Source organism: Mustela putorius, unplaced genomic scaffold (genome assembly GCF_011764305.1).
Source record: "Mustela putorius furo isolate JIRA1106 unplaced genomic scaffold, ASM1176430v1.1 tig00000910_pilon_pilon_pilon, whole genome shotgun sequence".
NCBI classification, from domain to species: Eukaryota; Metazoa; Chordata; class Mammalia; order Carnivora; family Mustelidae; genus Mustela; species Mustela putorius.
This window is the reverse complement of record NW_025421513.1, coordinates 359,568-378,912: the sequence shown is the minus strand read 5'-3', so window position 1 is coordinate 378,912 and position 19,345 is coordinate 359,568. Positions and strand designations below refer to the sequence as shown.

Genomic DNA, 19,345 nt, shown 5'->3' with positions numbered 1-19,345 from the left:
CATAGATAATAGAAGTTGAGATTAGTGTAACTTCAAACATGCAGAAAACCTGTAAGGCTAGTGTAACTTCAAACATGCAGAAAACGTGTAAGAATAGAACAGTTAAAGAACCAACATTTAGCCTTTACCCTGGATCTCCTTTAAAGAAAGGAAAAAAAATATATATATATAGTCCTCTACAACACTATTATACTACCATTCATTATATTCTCACTGCTGTTACTTTCATTCCTGTTACTTATTCTGTAACTGGAAACCTGTACATCCCATTCCTTTATCCATTTTCTCCATTCTGGCAACGTAAGTTTATTCTCTAATATGAGTCTGTGTTGGTAGCCTGTAGTTTTCAGGTATTATAAAGCAATAAGTTTTGTATCTTGTATTCTTTTTTTTTTTAAGATTTATTTTTTTTATTTGAGAGAGAGCACGCAGGAGCAGGGTGAAGAGCAGAGGGAGAAGCAGACTCCCCACTGAGTGGGGAGGCCAATGTGGAAATGGATCCTGGAACTGTAGGATCATGACCTAGCCGAAGGCAGATGCTTAACTGACTGAACCACCCAGGTGCTCTTGTATTTTTTATTTTAATCATCTGCCAGATAAAACTATAGGTACTTGGATAAGAAAGGATCTTGAAATTTTATCTCCAAATGATAGTAATTTCTGGGATCTAAGTATATATTCAGATTTTCATGGTTATAATTTGGTGTTTATGCATATGTAGGTAGCTAACAGAATGATAACTGAAAGTAGTTCTCTTTTAAATCTTTTTTTTTTTTTTTTTAAAGATCTTATTTATTTTAAGAAAGAGCACAGGACAGCTGGGGGAGAGGGATAGGGAGAGAAAATCCTGAGCAGACTCCCCACAGAGCTTGAAGCTTCCTCCAAACTTGACCCTGAGATCATGACCTGAGCTGAAACCCAAGAGTTGGATCCTCCATGGACTAAGCCACATGTGCCCCTTCTTTTAAATTTAACTGTAGGGATAACTGAGTCACCTCAGAAGAGCTTTATTAATGAGGTATCTTTAAACTTTTAGAAATATTTATGCTGTGTGTGAAATACATGTATTTTTCCCTCTAGTTTTGCAATGTGTTTTTTTTTTTTTAAAGATTTAATTTATTTATTTGACAGAGATCACAAGTAGGCAGAGAGGGGGGGGAAGCAGGCTCCCTGCCGAGCAGAAAGCCTGATACAGGGCTGATCCCAGGATTCTGGGATCATGACAGCCTGAGCCGAAGGCAGAGCTTTATTTAACCCACTGAGCCACCCAGGCGCTCCTTGGAAAGTGTTTTAATCAAAGAAGATTATTTTATAGGAGAAGGCAAAAAAAATTAAGGTACTTTATATGGGGGCTCTCCCAGCACATTTTCTCATCCTAGTAGAATTGCTGAGGAGGTTTTTTATTTTACTGAGAAGTTAATCCGCCTTTTTTTGGGGGGTGGGGTGTGGTCGGGGAGAGAGATTTGACCTTAGTTGCTTTTTCAGAGCACCATACCCGGGAGTATTCCTGGGAGTAGACCCAGAGTATACATCTAATTGTATGTATTTCTTTTGTTGTGGTTACTCTTGATGTATCATATATTATAAGGGACCTCATTAGGATATTTTTTATTGGGAAGATTGAAACATTTTGAAGGAGAGCTTGTTATTTTTGAAGTGCAAAGTATAGAAATACTAAGTCCCTGTTGTGTGCTAAGCAAACAATAGTTATCTTAAGATTAGAATTTTTATATCAGGTTTTTGATTGTTAAGCTTCTGAGATCACCTGTGGTTACTGATAACTCTAGAAAGTTGTTCTTTGAGATGTTTTAGTGCAAAATCTTCATTTCTTCCTCCTGCAAACTTATGAAGTTCAAAAAGATTGAATTCTTTATTATTTTTCTCTATAAGAGGGTATGTGTATGTATATGTTGGGCTGAGATAATGTTAATAGTATGTTTGAAATATGAAGATTAGAAAACAGTTGAAACATAGTGTATATATATAGTACATATTCTATATATATTTTAGTCTAAAAGTTACTGTAGTTTCTTTGCAAAAAGTGATTGATTATTACAAACGATAGCTATCCTATCCAGTAGAAGTTTATTGTGATGCATGAATTTTTCATTGTATGTAATTTTAAATTGCAAAATAGAAAAAGTTACTAAGGGATGCCTAGGTGGTTCAGATGGTTAAGCGTCTGCCTTTAGCTCTGGTCATCATCCCAGGGGCTGGGATTGCCCTGACATTAGGTTTCCTATGCAGTGGAGAGGCCTGCTTCTCCCTCTCCCTCTGCCATTGCCTTGCTTGTTTTTTTTTTTTTTTTTTAAAGATTTATTTATTTATTTATTTGACAGAGAGAAATCACAAGTAGACAGAGAGGCAGACAGAGAGAGAGAGAGAGGGAAGCAGGCTCCCTGCTGAGCAGAGAGCCCGATGCGGGACTCGATCCCAGGACCCTGAGATCATGATCTGAGCCGTAGGCAGCGGCTTAATCCACTGAGCCACCCAGGCGCCCCCCTTGCTTGGTTTTTTATCTCTCTGGCTCTCTGGCTTTTTATCTCTCCGTTAAATAAATTAAGTAAATAAAATCTTAAAGGAAAAAAAAAGAAAAAGTAAAAATAAAAAGAAATGGATGAAGTTAATGTTAATAATATATTAAATCAAATTTTCCAAAGTTACTTTACTTAATTATTTTGATTTTTTTTTTTTAAAGATTTTATTTATTTGCCAGACAGAGATCACAAGTAGGCAGCAGGGGGCGGTGGGGCAGGCTTCCCGCTGGCAGAGAGCCCAATGTGGGGCTTGATCCCAGGACCTTGGGATCTGGACCAGAGCTGAAGGCAGAGGCTTTAACAAACTGCTGAGCCACCTGGGTGCCCTATTAGTGAATTTTTTAAAAAGATCGTATTTATTTATTAGAGAGATGGGAATGAGAGCCCACACAAGGTGGGGAAAGGGAGAGGGGAAGGATAAGCAGGTTCCTTACCAAGCCAGGAGGCCAATGTGGGGCCAGATCCCAGGACCCTGGGATCATGACCTGAACTGAAGGCAGATGCTTAACGAACTGAGCCACCCAGGCTCCCCTTATGAGTGAATATTTTATACCTTTTTTATACACACAGTCTTTCTGACACCTGTTTTCAAATTACAGTACATCTCAATTTGAACTTGCCACATTCCAAAATTTGAAAATCACAGGTTGTTACTGGTTACTGAAATGCAATAGTCATTTTCCCCCATGCCTATTTGAAAGTAGTGTTTTTTATGAAAAAAGTCCAAAGTAATTATTCAGATCTCCAACTCATAAAAAGTCATTAAGGAGCTCCTTAATGGCAAGTTTGGCAAGTCTTTCCCCTCATTTTTGTAAGGGACATATTGATTCTTTTCATTTCTAGAGCAATTTCTTTTCTTTAAAAATTTTATTTATTTATTTGATAGCGCAAGTAGGCAGAAAGGCAGGCAGGGAGAGAGAGGAGGAAGCAGGCTCCCTGCTGAGCAGAGAGCCTGATGCGATTCAGGGTTTGATCAGGGCCTGATCCCAGGACCCTGGGATCATGGCCTGAGCCGAAGATAGAGGCTTTAAACCACTGAGCCACTCAGGCGCCACTAGAGCAATTTCTTATAAATACACATTATCTCAAGAAGGATGCAGTTATATTTCTTTTCTCTTAATGCTTATATTTTTCATTTCTAGGCTGTTCGCTGCTATGAATCTTTAATCTTAAAAGCTGAAGGAAAAGTGGAATCTGATTTCTTTTGTCAATTAGGTCACTTCAACCTTTTATTGGAAGATTATCCAAAAGGTAATGTTTTTCTTTCTTAAAAGTTTGGCTTGATTTATGTATGCAGATTGTTTTTTATTTTTTGTCTTGGGTAAATTGTTTTTATTTTTTGTCACAGACAGCTATTGTTTTTTAATCTCTCCTAAATACATTAGATAATGAGAAAGAAAGTAGAGTAGGTAGAAATGTGAAATTTTATGTAATTTCATGTAAATAGTAAAATGATCATTCCATAAAACTCTTTTTTTTAAAGATTTTATTCATTTGTCAGAGAGAGAGCGTGTGTCTTAGAGAGCAGGCCTACACAGAATGGAGAACAGCAGGCAGAGGGAGAAGCAAGCAGACTCCCCACTGAGCAGGGAACCTGATGTGGGACTCCATCCCATGACCCTAAGATACAACCTGAGCCAAAGGCAGATAATTAACTCACTGAGCCACCCAGGTGCCCCCATTCCATAAAACTCTTAACACCTTACAGTGTAGATGGGTATTTTGCTTGTTGTTGTGAAAATCTGTGTTAAGACCTTTTTATTTTTATTTTATTTTATTTTATTTAAATATTTTATTTATTTATCTGACAGATCACAAGTAGGCAGAGAGAGGGAGAGAGAGAGGAGGAAGCAGGCTCCTCGCCGAGCAGAGAGCACCATGTGGGGCTTGATCCCAGGACGCTGGGATCATGACCCGAGCCAAAGGCAGAGGCTTAACCCACTGAGCCCCCCAGGCACCCCTAAGATCTCTTTTAAAAAGATTTTATTTATTTATTTATTTGTCACAGAGACAGCACACAGGCAGAGTGGCAGGCAGAGGTAGAGACAGAAGTTGGCTCCCTGCCAAGCAAGGAGCCGATGTGGGGGACTTGATCCCAGTACCCTGGGATCATGACCTGAGCAAGCCAAAGGCAGCAGCTTAATCAACTGAGCCACCCAGGCGTTCCATATATTTTTAAACATCTTAATTGGTAACCTAATATCTTGTTTGATAACTTTGCTATAAGTACAAATGTGGACATACTAGAAAGAGTAAGATTGGACAGTTTCCCAGCATCACCAAAGCAGTTATTAATTTTCAGAAGTGTTTTACAAATTTAACTCAGTTCTGACATTTTATACCTGGAGATGTTACAATTCCATGGGTAAAACGGAGTTCCTTGTATCTGATAGCTCCATTTCAGATCCAGTTGCGAGTCAGGGTTGTTACCTGTGCTGCTTATCAACCCGCTATATAAATCACAGGTTTCACAATCCTCTCCTTGGGTTTGATATTCTATTAGAATGATTCACAAATGTCAGGGCAACATTTGTTAATTTATTATAAAAGATGTTAATAAAGGATACAAATGAAGAGGAATATAGGGCAAGGAATGGAAGTATCCTGAGCTCAGGAACTTCTCTCTCTTTGAGAAACCAGGGGTGTATTTACCAAATCAGAATCTCATAAACTCCTCTAATTCCAATGTTCAACAGTTTATTGTAGAACTTAATTTGCATTATTTTCCCCATCATCCCAGCTTCATTTTGAAACTATTCATAAGTTGTCTCTAATGAAAAACAGGGGTGCCTGGGTCGCTCAGTGGTTAAGCCGCTGCCTTCGGCTCGGGTCATGGTTTCGGGGTCCCGGGATTGAGTCCCAAATCGGGCTCTCTGCTCGGTGGGGAGCCTGCTTCCTCCTCTCTCTCTCTCTGCCTCTCTGCCTACTTGTGATCTCTCTCTGTCAAATAAATAAATAAAATCTTTTAAAAAAAAAAAAAAGTAAAACAAAAACCACTCCTACCTAGACTCAGAATGTTTTAGGAGCTCTCTGCCAAGAACAGGGACAGAGATGCTCTTACATATTTTTTATTCTGCAAACAAAAATGGTATTTCTTCTTCTTTTTTTTTTTTTAAGATTTTATTTATTTATTTGACAGAGAGCGATCACAAGTAGGCAGAGAGGCAGGCAGAGAGAGGGGGAGAAGCAGGCTCCCTGCTGAGCAGAGAGCCTAATTCGGGGGCTCATCCCAGGATCCTGAGATCATGACCTGAACTAAAGGCAGAGGCTTAACCCTCTGAGCCACCCAGGTGCCCCACAAATGGTATTTCTTTTTTTTTTTTTTTAAAGATTTTATTTATTTATTTGACAGAGAGAAATCACAAGTAGATGGAGAGGCAGGCAGAGAGAGAGAGAGAAGCAGGCTCCCTGCTGAGCAGAGAGCCCGATGCGGGACTCGATCCCAGGACCCTGAGATCATGACCTGAGCCGAAGGCTGCGGCTTAACCCACTGAGCCACCCAGGCGCCCTGGTATTTCTTTTTTGTTCTTGATTTTGTTTTCCATTTTAGTTTGAAATATTTAAAAATCCACCTTCATCATGTTATATGTAGTACTCAGATAATCAAATATAAGTTTGAACTTTGAAGAACATTTCCCATTCCTTTAGAGTATTTTTTTCTCAGAAATAATGGGGCTAGCGGCGCCTGGCTGGTTCAGTCATTAAGCATCGGCCTTTGGCTCAGGTCATGATCCCATGGTCCTGCTCAGTGAGTAGCCTGGTTCTTCCTCTCCAGGTCTCTGTGCTTGTGTTCCCTCTCTCTATCTCTCTATGTCAAATAAATAAAATCTTTAGGAAAAAAAAAAAAGAAAGAAGAGGTAAATAACAAGGTAACCTTCTAAGATAAGTGCTTTTCCTAGTTCTTCTATATATACTACTGGCCAAAGGTCATTATTCATTTAGTTAAAAATTACCTTGAAAATGCTTTTTCCTCTTTACCAGATAATCCCTACACCAAAGAAAAACCATCCTATAAGTAAGAGTCTGTTAAATTTTTGGTAGTAAATATCTTAGTTGAATTGGATGGATATGTTAAGATTTTCAGCAAACGTGTTCAGAAGCAGTTGGATAATTGTTTTAAGACTAAAGAGTTGGGGGACGCCTGGGTGGCTCAGTTGGTTAAGCAGCTGCCTTCGGCTCAGGTCATGATCCCAGCGTCCTGGGATCGAGTCCCACATCGGGCTCCTTGCTCCACAGGGAGCCTGCTTCTCCCTCTGACTCTGCCTTCCACTCTGTCTGCCTGTGCTCGCTCTCACTCTCTCTCTCTTACAAATAAATAAATAAAATCTTTAAAAAAAAAAAAAAAAAAAAAAAAAAAAAAAAAAAAAAAGACTAAAGAGTTGGTGGTATGTTACTTTGGTGCTCTGGCAACAGAGTTTATTGTGTGCCATATGTTTTTATTAAGTATAAGGGAGGAAAAATAGTTTTCCTTCTATCCTGATTTCATGACTGAGATGACATCCATTCCTCCCATAGCAATAGATTTAAAAAGAGAAAAACAAAGTTTATTAGTATGTGTATGTTAAGTATATGTAGGGGAAACACCCAGGAAAACTGCAAGTCACTATTTGAAAAGCCCTAAGCCACCAACTTAAGCTCAGCAAAAGGCAAAAATAAAATAATGGGTAAGAAAAAGGCCAGTTAAGGGCGCCTGGGTGGCTCAGTGGGTTAAGCCGCTGCCTTCGGCTCGGGTCATGATCTCGGGGTCCTGGGATCGAGTCCCGCATCGGGCTCTCTGCTCAGCAGGGAGCCTGCTTCCTCCTCTCTCTCTGCCTGCCTCTCTGCCTACTTGTGATCTCTCTCTGTCAAATAAATAAAATCTTAAAAAAAAAAAAAAAGAAAAAAGCCAGTTATGGAAGTTGGCCAGGAAAAGCACTTTATTTTTATTTATTTACTTTTCTAAGATTTTAATTTATTTATTTGACAGAGAGAGATCACAAGTAGGCAGAGAGGCAGGCAGAGAGAGAGAGAGAAGCATGCTTCCTGCGGGGCAGAGAGCCCGATGCGGGGCTTGATCCCAGGACCCTGAGATCATGACCTGAGCCGAAGGCAGCAGCCCAAACCACTGAGCCACCCAGGCGCCCCGGAAAAGCACTTTAAACAAGAGAAAGTTCTGTTATGTTTTTGTTCCTTCCACCTTGTTTGTTCCTTCTACCTTGAGAAGAATTTATGATTCCTCTTCCTTGTATCGAGAGGTTGACACAAATGGAGATTTAAGTGTAGATTTTCCTTACAAAAAGGTAACTTCCAGTATGTTTTTGCAGCTTTTTTTTTTCTTTTTTAAAGATTTTATTTACTTATTTGACAGACAGATCACAAGTAGCAGAGAGGCAAGCAGAGAGAGAGGAGGAAGCAGTCTCCCTCCTGAGCAGAGAGCCTGATGTGGGGCTTGATCCCAGGACCCTGGGATCATGGCCTGAGCCGAAGGCAGAGGCTTTAACCCACTGAGCCACACAGGCGCTCTGCAGCTTTTTTTTTTTTTGTATTAACTCTTTCTAGAAATAGTGAACAGAATCACTATGCCCAAGAGTCCTATTTTAAGATGCTGTATTTTACTCTCAGTCATAAATAAGGCCAATAACAGTAGCTGGGTGATGGACATTAAGGAGGGCACATTATGGGTGTTACATGAAGACTGACGAGTGCTGGGGCACCTGGGTGGCTCAAGTCGGTTAAGCCTCTGCCTTCGGCTCAGGTCGTGATCTCAGGGTGTGGGGATCGATGGGATTGAGCCCTGCATAGGCTGTCTGCTCAGCGGGGAGCCTGCTTCCACCCCCATCTCTGCCTGCTTCTCTGCCTACTTGTGATCTCTCTCTGTCAGATAAATAAATAAAATCTTAAAAAAGAAAAGAAAGACTGATGAATGCTGACCTCTACCTCTGAAACCGGAGCCTGGGGCTCTTGCACCCTTGTGGCCCAGTTACCTTACATTATATGTTAATGAGAAAAAAAAATTTTTTTTTAAAGATTTTTTAATTTATTTATTTGACAGAGAGAGATCACAAGTAGGCAGAGAGGCAGGCAGAGAGAGAGGAGGAAGTAGGCTCCCTGGGGAGCAGAGAGCCCGATGCAGGGCTCTATCCCAGGACCCTGAGACCATGACCTGAGCCGAAGGCAGTGGCTTAACCCACTGAGCCACCCAGGCACCCCAATGAGAAAAAAATTTTTTTAAAATTTTAAGCCAGTAGCTTACCAATGAAATGCTATTTTTATTTTGGTTTGAGACAGTATAGCATGCTATATGAGACACATAATATGTATTCATAATCCACACACAACTTCATTATTTAGAAATGTTTTAAATTAATGGATTTATGTGTTTCCCTGAACTTTGCCTATTCTGTAAATTGGGTAGTAGTAATACAGCTTTATGAATGCTAGACAAAAATTTGACTGGTAGAAAGGAGCTTCACTCCAGTACATAGTTCTTACTAACAATAACACGTTTTTTAAATAATTTTTTTTTTAAAGATATTATTTATTTGTTTGAGAGAGAGCCAGTATGAGCAGGAGATGAAGGGGGAGAAAGAAAGGGAGAAGCAAACTCTGCTGAGCAGGAAGCCCAATGTGGGGCTCGATCCCAGGTGGTTGGGAATCATGACTCAACCTAAATACAAACACTTAAGTGATGAGTCACCCAAGCACCCCTGTCCATAATTTTAATCATAAGGTAACTGGGCCACAAGGGTGCAAGAGCCCCTGCTCTGGGGGTCCCAGACCTAACTCTACTGATCATCACTGACAGAATCGAAAGGCAGACACCAGTAATGAAACAAAAGAATTTACTTGTGAGGCTAATGCCACAAGGCTGGGTCCCGGGACCCATAGGATCTTGGAGGACTACCCAAGAGGGCCACTTTCACAAAAAATGGAAATCAGGCATAAGTTAGCATGATTTACTGCATATGTATATGTAGAGAGAGAGATTGAGAGATAAACATGGAACATCTTGGAGACTGAGAAAGGGAAAGAGCGTAAGTCTCATCTTTACTTGGGGCCTGGGGATTTTTTTGGCAGTTGTAGATTAGTGCATGTGTCTTCTTAGGCATCCAGGAGCCGGTCAGAACAAGGATAGGGTTCAGGTGTCCCTCATAAATCATTCATTCCCTGAAGTCAGGGGTCTTGGCAGTCAGTATTTGTTGTCCCTGGTCTTGGAGAAGATTTATGACAACTCTTCCTCGTATTTCCTTAGATGTTATCTATAGTGCTGGAAGGCTCATTATCTCGTACCATACAAGGAGAATGTATGCTATTTTCATATGCATGGGTAGACTGGGATTGGGAATTCAGGTCTGAGCTAGAACAGTATCCAGGGAAGAATGGAGTTCCTTCAGTTTCCTTCTCTAAAGGTCGACATTGGGAAGGCTGCAGACAAAGATTGTTTCCAAAGTGCTGAAAATGCTTCCAGGTTTATAGGAGGAAAATGTTGGTACATGCAGGTGGGCAGGAAGGGTCATGTCCGTCATTATCTTGGGGTCACTCATGGGGTTTTTGCTGACTCAAAGCAGTCCTTGTTGCTTGAGGGGGTAATTTCGGTTCCCATCATAGGATGCTTTGCCTGCAGTTTGCCCGTGTGAAGAGGTGATCTGAAAAAAACTTATCAGTTAGAAAGTACAGACTTAGGTCAAAATGGAGGTAGTTGATGTCCTGTTTCATTAATTTCCTTAATTTTGAGAGCAAATAACAAAAATCCCTTAATTGAAATTGCATAAGAAATTGCCTTTGTGGGCGCCTTGGGTGGCTCAGTGGATTAATCTGCTGCCTTCGGCTCAGGTCATGATCTCAGGGTCCTGGGATCGAGTCCCGCATCAGGCTCTCTGCTCAGCAGGGAGCCTGCTTCCCTCTCTCTCTCTGCCTGCCTCTCTGTATACTGTGATATCTCTCTGTCAAATGAATAAATAAAATCTTTAAAAAAAAAAAAAAAGAAATTGCCTTTGTTACCTGTATTTAATTATTTAGTGTTTTTAATTTCTTTAAGTTTTATGGCTGATAATTTTTTATTTAAATGAGGATGAAATTTTGTGTTGATGATAGTATTTGGCTGGGATGTGAGTAAATATTCCAGGACAATTTGTTTTTTTTTTTTTTAATATTTTTATTTATTTATGTATTTGACAGACAGATCACAAGTAGGCAGAGAGGCAGACAGAGAGAGAGAGGAGGAAGCAGGCTCCTAGAGAGAGCCCGATGTGGGACTCGATCCCAGGACCCCGAGATCATGACCTGAGCTGAATGAAGGCAGAGGCTTTAACCTGCTGAGCCACCCAGGCGCCCCTCCAGGACAATTTGTATTGGAGTTTTATTTTCTCCTTGGTGAGGATAGGTTTGAGCATGTGGTAAATTAGCTATTAGGTAATACTGGTTTCAGTGCTTTGATTCCTGTATATTCACTGATGGGGAGACTAAGTTCTATGCCAGAAATGACTGTGTATGTTAAAATGATGCTGGCAGACAAGGTCTAAGGGTCCCAGAGGGGGTCCCTCCCAGACCCTGCCAAGAGGGTCCCTAGCCCACGCACAAGATGAAAGTCAAACTTAAGATAGTAGGAGGTGAAAGCAAAATTTATTGAAGATACAGAGACTGTGTTTGGGAGACTCAGCATAGGGAAGGATCTTGGTTTGGGATCCCAGGACATACACTGTTAGCATCTGAGGGGTAGGTAAAGTGGGGGTGCAAACCCTAGCAAGAAAGGAGGAGGAAAATAAAAAGATTTTTATGAAGTCCTTCAGTTTCCCTCATCTCAAAAAGCTTGATGAGCATTTCCTTTCCCTCTTCCTTTTTGTGTATCTTGAGTAAAATACTACTCTGTCCTGGGATATATAGCACAAAAACATAAACATAAAATGAGGGGAGCCTGGATGGCTCAGTCATTGGGCATCTGCCTTTGACTCAGGTCATGATCGCAGGTTTCTGGAATGAACCTCATATAGGGCTCCCTGCTCACTGGGAGGCTCCCTTCTCCCTCTCTCACTCCCCCTGCTTGTGTTCCCTCTATTGCTATCTGCCTCTCTATCCAAAAAAGAACAAACCAAAACAAACAAACAAACAAAAAACTTGAATAAACAAACTTAAAATGAATGCATTCCAGTGATTGGTCTTTGGGTTTGTTTTTTTCCAAAACTAAGCAGGTGGTTTTTCACCTATATGTTATATGTTAATTCTTGTTGCATATATACATAAATATGTTTTACATTTGTGTATATATGTATACACATGTATGTATACACCTATAATGTTTGTATGTGTCATGTGACAAGTTTATGCATATATTATACATACATATTATAAAGTTACATTATGTATATAAAGCCATATATGTAATTTTTAAAGTATTTTATTTATTTGAGGGGCTTGTGGATGTCTCACTCTATTAAGCGTTACCTATTTCTTATGTAGATCGAACCCAACATCAGGCTCCCTACTTGGCTTCACCCTTTCCCTGTGCCTGCCATTTTGCCTACTTGTGCTCTCTCTCTCTCTGTTAAATAAAGGAATAAAATCTTTAAAAATATATATTTTAGGGGCGCCTGGGTGGCTCAGTGGGTTAAGCCGCTGCCTTCGGCTCAGGTCATGATCTCAAGGTCCTGGGATCGAGTCCCGCATCGGGCTCTCTGCTCAGCAGGGAGCCTGCTTCCTCCTCTCTCTCTCTGCCTGCCTCTCTGCCTACTTGTGATCTCTGTCTGTCAAATAAATAAATAAAATCTTTAAAAAAAAAAAAAAAAAAGAAAAAAAAATATATATTTTATTAGGGAGAGAGAGCACAGAAGCCAAGGGTAGAGGCAGACTCCCCAGTGAGCAGGGAGCTTTGAGTGGGGCTTGTTGGATCCCAGGCCTCTGGGATTACAAACTGAGGCAAAGGCAGGCATTCAACTGACTGAGCCATCCAGTTACCCCAAAAAGATTTTATTTTTACCTAGTGTAGGGCTTAAACTCACAATCGGAAGATCAGGAGTCTTACGATCTCCCAACTAAGCCCTCTGGTGCCCCAGTTGGCTTTATTAAACTATAAACAGTTCATTAGGAGCACCTGGGTGGGTTAAGCTTCTGTCTTCAGCTCAGGTCATGATCTCAGGGATAGAGCCTCTCCACTCAGCTGGAAGCCTGCTTCCCTCTCTCTCTGCCTGCCTCTCTGCCTACTTGTGATCTCTCTCTCTGTCAAATAAATAAAAATGAAAATCTTAAAAAAAAATTAAGAACAGGGTGCCTGGGTGGCTCAGTGGGTTAAGCCGCTGCCTTCCGCTCAGGTCATGATCTCAGGGTCCTGGGATCGAGTCCCACATCGGGTTCTTTGCTCAGCAGGGAGCCTGCTTCCCTCTCTCTCTCTCTCTCTCTGCCTGCCTCTCTGCCTGTCTACTTGTGATCTCTCTCTGTGAAATAAATAAATAAAATAAATAAATTTAAAAAAATTAAGAACAAACAAAACCTATGCTCTCTGAAAGGCTCATAGTATCTGTACACCTTGGAGCACTAGACAGCCCTTACTATGCTTGAGGGGCATGCTTTTTATTTTATTTTATTTTTAATTGTGATTTATTTTTAATTATTTTTATTTCTCTGTTTAAGCAAGAGACAGTCAGAGGTGGAACCCAAACAGGGTGAGTGGGAGAGAGAGAAGCCAGACTTCCCTTGGAGCAGGGAGCCTGAGCCCCTGACCCCTGGGACATGATATGGGCAGATGCTTAATGACTGAACCACTCAGGTTGCCCCTTGAAGGACATTTATTTTTTATTTTTTATTTTTTTATTTTTATTATTTTTTTTTAAAGATTTTATTTATTTATTTGACAGAGAGAGATCACAAGTAGGCAGAGAGGCAGGCAGAGAGAGAGGAAGGGAAGCAGGCTCCCTGCTGAGCAGAGAGCCCGATGTGGGACTCGATCCCAGGACCCTGAGATCATGACCTGAGCCGAAGGCATCAGCTTAACCCACTGAGCCACCCAGGGGCCCTGAAGGACATTTTTAAATTTTTTTTTTTAATTAAAAAAAATTTTTTTAAAGATTTTATTTATTTGACAGACAGATCACAAGTAGGCAGAGAGGCAGGCAGAGAAAGTGGGGGAAGCAGGCTCCCTGCTAAACAGAGCCCGATGCAAGGCTCAATACCAGGACCCCGGGATCATGACCCACAGAGCCACCCAGGAACCCCTAATTGTTTTTCTTTTTCTTTTTTTTTTTTAAGATTTTATTTATTTAATTGACAGACAGAGATCACAAGTGGGAAGAGAGGCAGGCAGAGAGAGAGGAGGGGAAGCAGGTTCCCCAATGAGCAGAGAGCCTGATGCAGGGCTGGATCCCAGGAATCTGGGATCATGATCTTAGCTGAAGGCAGAGGCTTTAACCCTCTGAGCTACCCAGGCACCCCTTGTTTTTCTTTTTAAAGATTTTATTTATTTATTTGACAGAAGAAGAGAGAAATCACAAGTAGGCAAAGGGGCAGGCAGAGCGAGGGGGAATCAGGTTCCCTGCAGAGCAGAGAGCGTAATGCAGGGCTCCATCCCAGGATCCTGAGATCATGACCTGAGCAGAAGGCAGAGGCTTAACCCATTGAGCCACTCAGGCACCCTTTGAAGGGTATTTTAAACAAAAGATTCATTAACAAAAACCACAAAAAATTAAAAAAAAAGAAAAAAGAAAAGAAACTATAATACTGAGAAAAAGGACACTTACTTACAGTCTGGGAATCAAGAGAAGATATTGTTACCTGTTTAGCCTAGCAATGATAGGTGTCAGGCATTCAAATTTTGCTAATTCTATATAGGTCCTAGGTCAATGAAAGAATATGCAAGTGTCATAGGTATTATTTACGAGGTTACAAATAAATTATAGTGAACAGGTGAATTTTCTAAATACAGAATTAGCTATGTATTTCTGAGGTGATATGTTTATGCATTTGTATTAGGTGATCTATTCTTCCAGGTAGAGATTAATGGAAAATTTATAAAATATACATAGATTTTATTATGATGTGTATTTACCTAAAAGTTATTTATTTATTTTTAAAGAGAGTATATTTATTTATTTGGCAGGGAGAGCAGCAGGTGGAGAGAGAGGGGGAGGCAGGCTCCTTGCTGAGTAGAGAGCCTGATGTGGGGCTGGATCCTTGAGATCAGAGGCTTAACCCACTGGGCTACCCAGTTGCCCCTAAATTAAAAAAAAATTAAAAAAAAATATGTTATTTATTTATTTGACAGACAGAGATCACAGGTAAGCAGACAGGCAGGCAGAGAGAGAGAGAGAGGAGGGAAGCAGGCTCCCACCGAGCAGAAAGCCCAATGTGGGACTCAATTCCAGGACCCTGGGACCATGACCTGAGCAGAAGGCCAAGGTTTTAACCCACTGAGCCACCAAGGTGGGTGGCTAAAAATTTTTTAATTTTTTAATTTTCTGTCTACTTTTTTTTTTTTAAGATTATTTATTTATTTATTTGACAGAGATCACAAGTAGATAGAAAGGCAGGCAGAGAGAGAAAGGAAGCAGGCTCTGTGCCGCGCAGAGAGCCGGATGCGGGGCTCGATCCCAGGATCCTGGTATCATGACCTGAGCTAAGGGCAGAGGCCTTAACCCACTGAGCCACCCAGGTGCCCCCCTAAAAATTTTTCAATTAAAAAATTAATTTTTAATTTTTAAATTTCTGCCTACTTGTGATCTGTGTTCAATAGGTAAATAAAATCTGAAAAAAAAGTTTTTATTTTTTATTTTATTTTATTTTTTTAAAATATTTTATTATTTGACAGAGATCATAAGTAGGCAGAGAGGCAGGTAGAGGGAGGGGGCGGAAGCAGTCTTCCCACTGAGCAGAGAGCCAGACATGGGGTTCCATCCCACGAACCTCGGATCATGACCTGAGCCGAAGGCAGAGGCTTTAACCCACTGAGCCACCCAGGCACCCAGGTCCCCCCCTTCTTTTTTTAAGATTTTATTTATTTATTTGACAGGCAGAGAGGCAGGCAGAGAGAGAGAGAGAGAGGAGGAAAAAAATAAGTTTTTAAAATAGGCTCCATACTCCTTGTGAAGCCCAGTGGAGGGGAGGGGTTCCAGTCTTTCTTAGCCTCCCAGAAACTCGGTCTCTCCCTGTACTCTATATCTTTAATAAATTCTGCTTTCATTTCTGGCTATCCTGAGTTGATTTCCATCTTGTGTGTGGGCTAGGGACCCTCTTGGCAGGGTCTGGGGGACCAACTCTGGGTCTTTGGACCTGGTCTGCCAGCTTCATTTTAACATAGTCACCCACTTTTGGTACAGGACTTAGTCTCCCTATTAGTAAATGTATGGGAATCAAAGCATTAAAGCCAATATTACCCAACAGCTAATTTACCACATTCTCAGACCTATCCTTAGCAAGAAAAGTAGCAAGAGAGATTGGTATTTTAAGTCTCGGAAAAGGAAGAGAGTTTGTTTAGCCACTCTGTTGTTTTCAGGGCTCTCCATGAATTGTTTTTGCCAGTGGTGACAGGCTCACTTGCTTTGTCTGAAGCACACATTGGATCTAATGGGGCAGAGTCTGCTTGGCGGTCTTATGCATTTAGGTTGGGGGATATGAAACATTGTACTTTGCAGACTGTATGGTGGGGCCTAGTCAGATTTTCTGAAGCCTGTTTTTCTTTCAGACCTGGAATCCCAGAATACTTTGCATCTGTCTTTTACACTTAATTTTCAGTTGATTGCCCCCCCCCCCCCTTTTCTCAGTGGGTTGAGCCGCTGCCTTCAGCTCGGGTCATGATCTCAGGGTCCTGGGATCGAGTCCCAGATCGAGTCCTGGATCGAGTCCCGCATCGGGGTCTCTGCTCAGCAGGGAGCCTGCTTCCCTTCCTCTCTCTCTGCCTGCCTCTCTGCCTACTTGTGATCTCTCTCTGTCAAATAAATAAATAAAATCTTAAAAAAAAAAAAAGATTTATAGTTTATTTTTTAGGGAGGAACAAGGAAAAATAGAATCTCTGGCATCTTACCCAGACATTGTCTTGAGGCATTTACTTCTGTGGTTCTGAACTAGGGTTTTGGGTGTTTGGTTTTTTGTTGTTGTTGTTTTTACTTATTTGACAGAGGGAGAGTGTGAGGGAGAAGCAGACTCCTCACTGATCAGGGAGCCTGACATGGGGCCCTGTTCCAGAACCCCGAGACAATGATTCATATGAAAGCAGACGCATAACTGACTGAGCTACCCAGACACCCCATGAATTTAGGGTTTGAGAATACTTTGATTCTCAGCTTATCATATAATCATATGCCATGTTTCTCCTAATTGCTAATCATATAGTATTTTTATTCCAAAGAGAATTTTCATGAAATGAAATGATAGATTATTGAAAAAATGACCTCTAAATTTGCTAAAATTTAACTCACCTGTATTTGAATAAAATGGTAATACAGGAAATTATGTAAATAGATAACTTACATTTTTTAATTTTATGTAATTAATTAATTAATCTTTAAAATATTTTATTTACTTATTTATTTGACAGGCAGAGATTACAAGGAGTCAGGCAGGCAGAGAGAGAGAGGGAAGCAGGCTCCCCTCTGAGCAGAGAACCCAGTGCAGGACTCGATCCCAGGACCCCGAGATCATGACCTGAGCTGAAGGCAGTGGCTTAACCCAGTGAGCTACCCAAGCGCCTGATTTTTTTTTTTTTTTTTTTTTTAAAGAGAGAGGAGGAAGCAGGCTCCCTGCTGAGCAGGAGCCCAATGCGGGGCTCAATCCCAGGACGTTGAGATCATGACCTGAGTTGGAGGCAGCGGCTTAACCCACTGAGCCACCCAGGCGCCCCCCAAGCGCCTGATTTTATGTAATTTATTTTTAAAGATTTTATTTATTTATTTGACAGAGATCACAATTAGGCAGAGAGACAGGCAGGGATGGGGTGGGGCAGAGAGTAGGCTCCCTGCTGAGTGTAGAGGTGGGGCTCGATCCTAGGGCCCTGAGCAGAAGGCAGAGGCTTTAACCCACTGAGCCACCCAGGTGCCCGTATTTAATTTATTTTTAAAACTTTATTTTTTAAAGATTTTATTATTTATTTATCAGAGAGAAAGAGAGCACATAACTCGAGGGGAGCACCAGGCAGAGGGAGAAGCAAGCTACTCCGTGGGGAGTCTCCTCCAGTAGCCTTCCACTGTGCTGGTGATATGTCTCTTACTTTCTTGCTCTTCCAAACAAAGAAAATAAAAGCTTAAAAAAAATTACTGTTGTAAAAATCCCTTTCACACAGTTTCTGTGAATGTAATATCTCTTGCTAAAAAAAGATTTCCATTGTGAATTATGGTTGGAATTATGTACTCTTAAATTACTGTTTATACCTACTATTCTCCTCAAATGGAATGAACTTGAAAGAAATATAGTACATCTTAGTTTATTAAATGTACTGATGAAAATAATGCGGGTTAAGCCAGTGGCCATTAAATATAATTGCATGGCTCCATGAAACCTCTTTTTAGGATAAATCTTCCTAGAATTGTAGTTTTCTTAATAGTTCCCAGTGGAAAATTCAATCTAAGGCCATGAAACCATGATTCTCTAATTTCAGAGTGTACAAGAAACCTAAGGTTGTGTTAAATAATCAATAAGACCCATATACAGGTTTTTGGACTCAATTAGTGATAAAGACTGAGGATTTGCATTTCCAAATGGAATAGGTAACTGATGCCTCTTTTTTTTTTTTCTTTAAGATTTTATTTATTTATTTGACAGACAGAGATCACAAGTAGGCAGAGAGGCAGGCAGAGAGAGAGGAAGGGAAGCAGGCTCCCTGCTGAGCAGAGAGCCTGATGTGGCTCCATCCCAGGACCCCGAGATCGTGACCTGAGCTGAAAGCAGAGGCTTTAACCCTCTGAGCCACCCAGGCATCTAACTGATTCCTCTTAGTATGGAATTATACTTTGAGAAATGTTGACCTAGAAATTGTTTTTATTTTTTCTTAGCTCAATATTTACATCATTTGACTATTAATTTATTAGCATGTATTTTTTTCCTTTTAAGACCTTAAACATTCTCGGGACGCCTGGGTGGCTCAGTTGGTTAAGCAGCTGCCTTCCGGCTCAGGTCATGATCCCAGCGTCCTGGGATCGAGTCCCACATCGGGCTCCTTGCTCAGCAGGGAGCCTGCTTCTCCCTCTACCTCTGCCTGCCATTCTGTCTGCCTGTGCTCGCTCTCTCCCCCTCTCTCTCTGATAAATAAATAAAATCTTTAAAAAAAAAAAAAAGACCTTAAACATTCTCTTAAATTTGAACTTAAAAAAATGGATGACTTCAATTTAGATTACTTTCAGGTTCATTTTCAGGTTATGAACAAAAATTAAAAAAATTAAAATTAAAAATTAAAGCCTTGCTTTAATAATACCATACTAAAGTAGTATTTCCATTTTCTTTCTTTTTTTTTTTTTAAGATTTTATTTATTTATTTGACAGAGAGAGATCACAAGCAGGCAGAGAGGCAGGCAGAGAGAGAGGAGGAAGCAGGCTCCCTGCTGAGCAGAGCCTGATGTGGGACTCGATCCCAGGACCCTGAGATCATGACCTGAGCCGAAGGCAGCGGCTTAACCCACTGAGCCACCCAGGTGCCCCAGCCCCAGTATTTACATTTTCTGAGACATTTAAGTCTGTACTTTTTTTTTTTTTAAGATATTATTTATTTATTTGAAAGAGAGAGAGATCACAAGTAGGCAGAGAGGCAGCCAGGGAGAGAGAGGGAAGCAGGCTTCCAGCTGAGCAGACAGCTTGTTGTGGGGCTTGATCCTAGGACCCTGAGATCATGACCCACGATGCACTTTAACCAACTGAGC

General features: G+C 40.9%; 1 protein-coding gene across 9 annotated transcripts in view; it reads left to right on the top strand.

Annotated features, from left to right (window-relative positions):
- LOC123393631 (lysine-specific demethylase 6A-like) overlaps positions 1–19,345 on the top strand; it is a 190,104-nt gene that overhangs the window by 5,430 nt on the left and 165,329 nt on the right. For all 9 annotated transcript variants that reach the window (XR_006608467.1, XM_045086227.1, XM_045086224.1 and 6 more), the window contains exon 3: positions 3,680–3,788. Coding sequence is in view for 8 of the 9 variants with exons in the window: in XM_045086227.1 (XP_044942162.1) it covers positions 3,680–3,788 (109 nt within the window). In the remaining variant the exon portion in view is untranslated. The remainder of the gene's footprint in view (positions 1–3,679; positions 3,789–19,345) is intronic.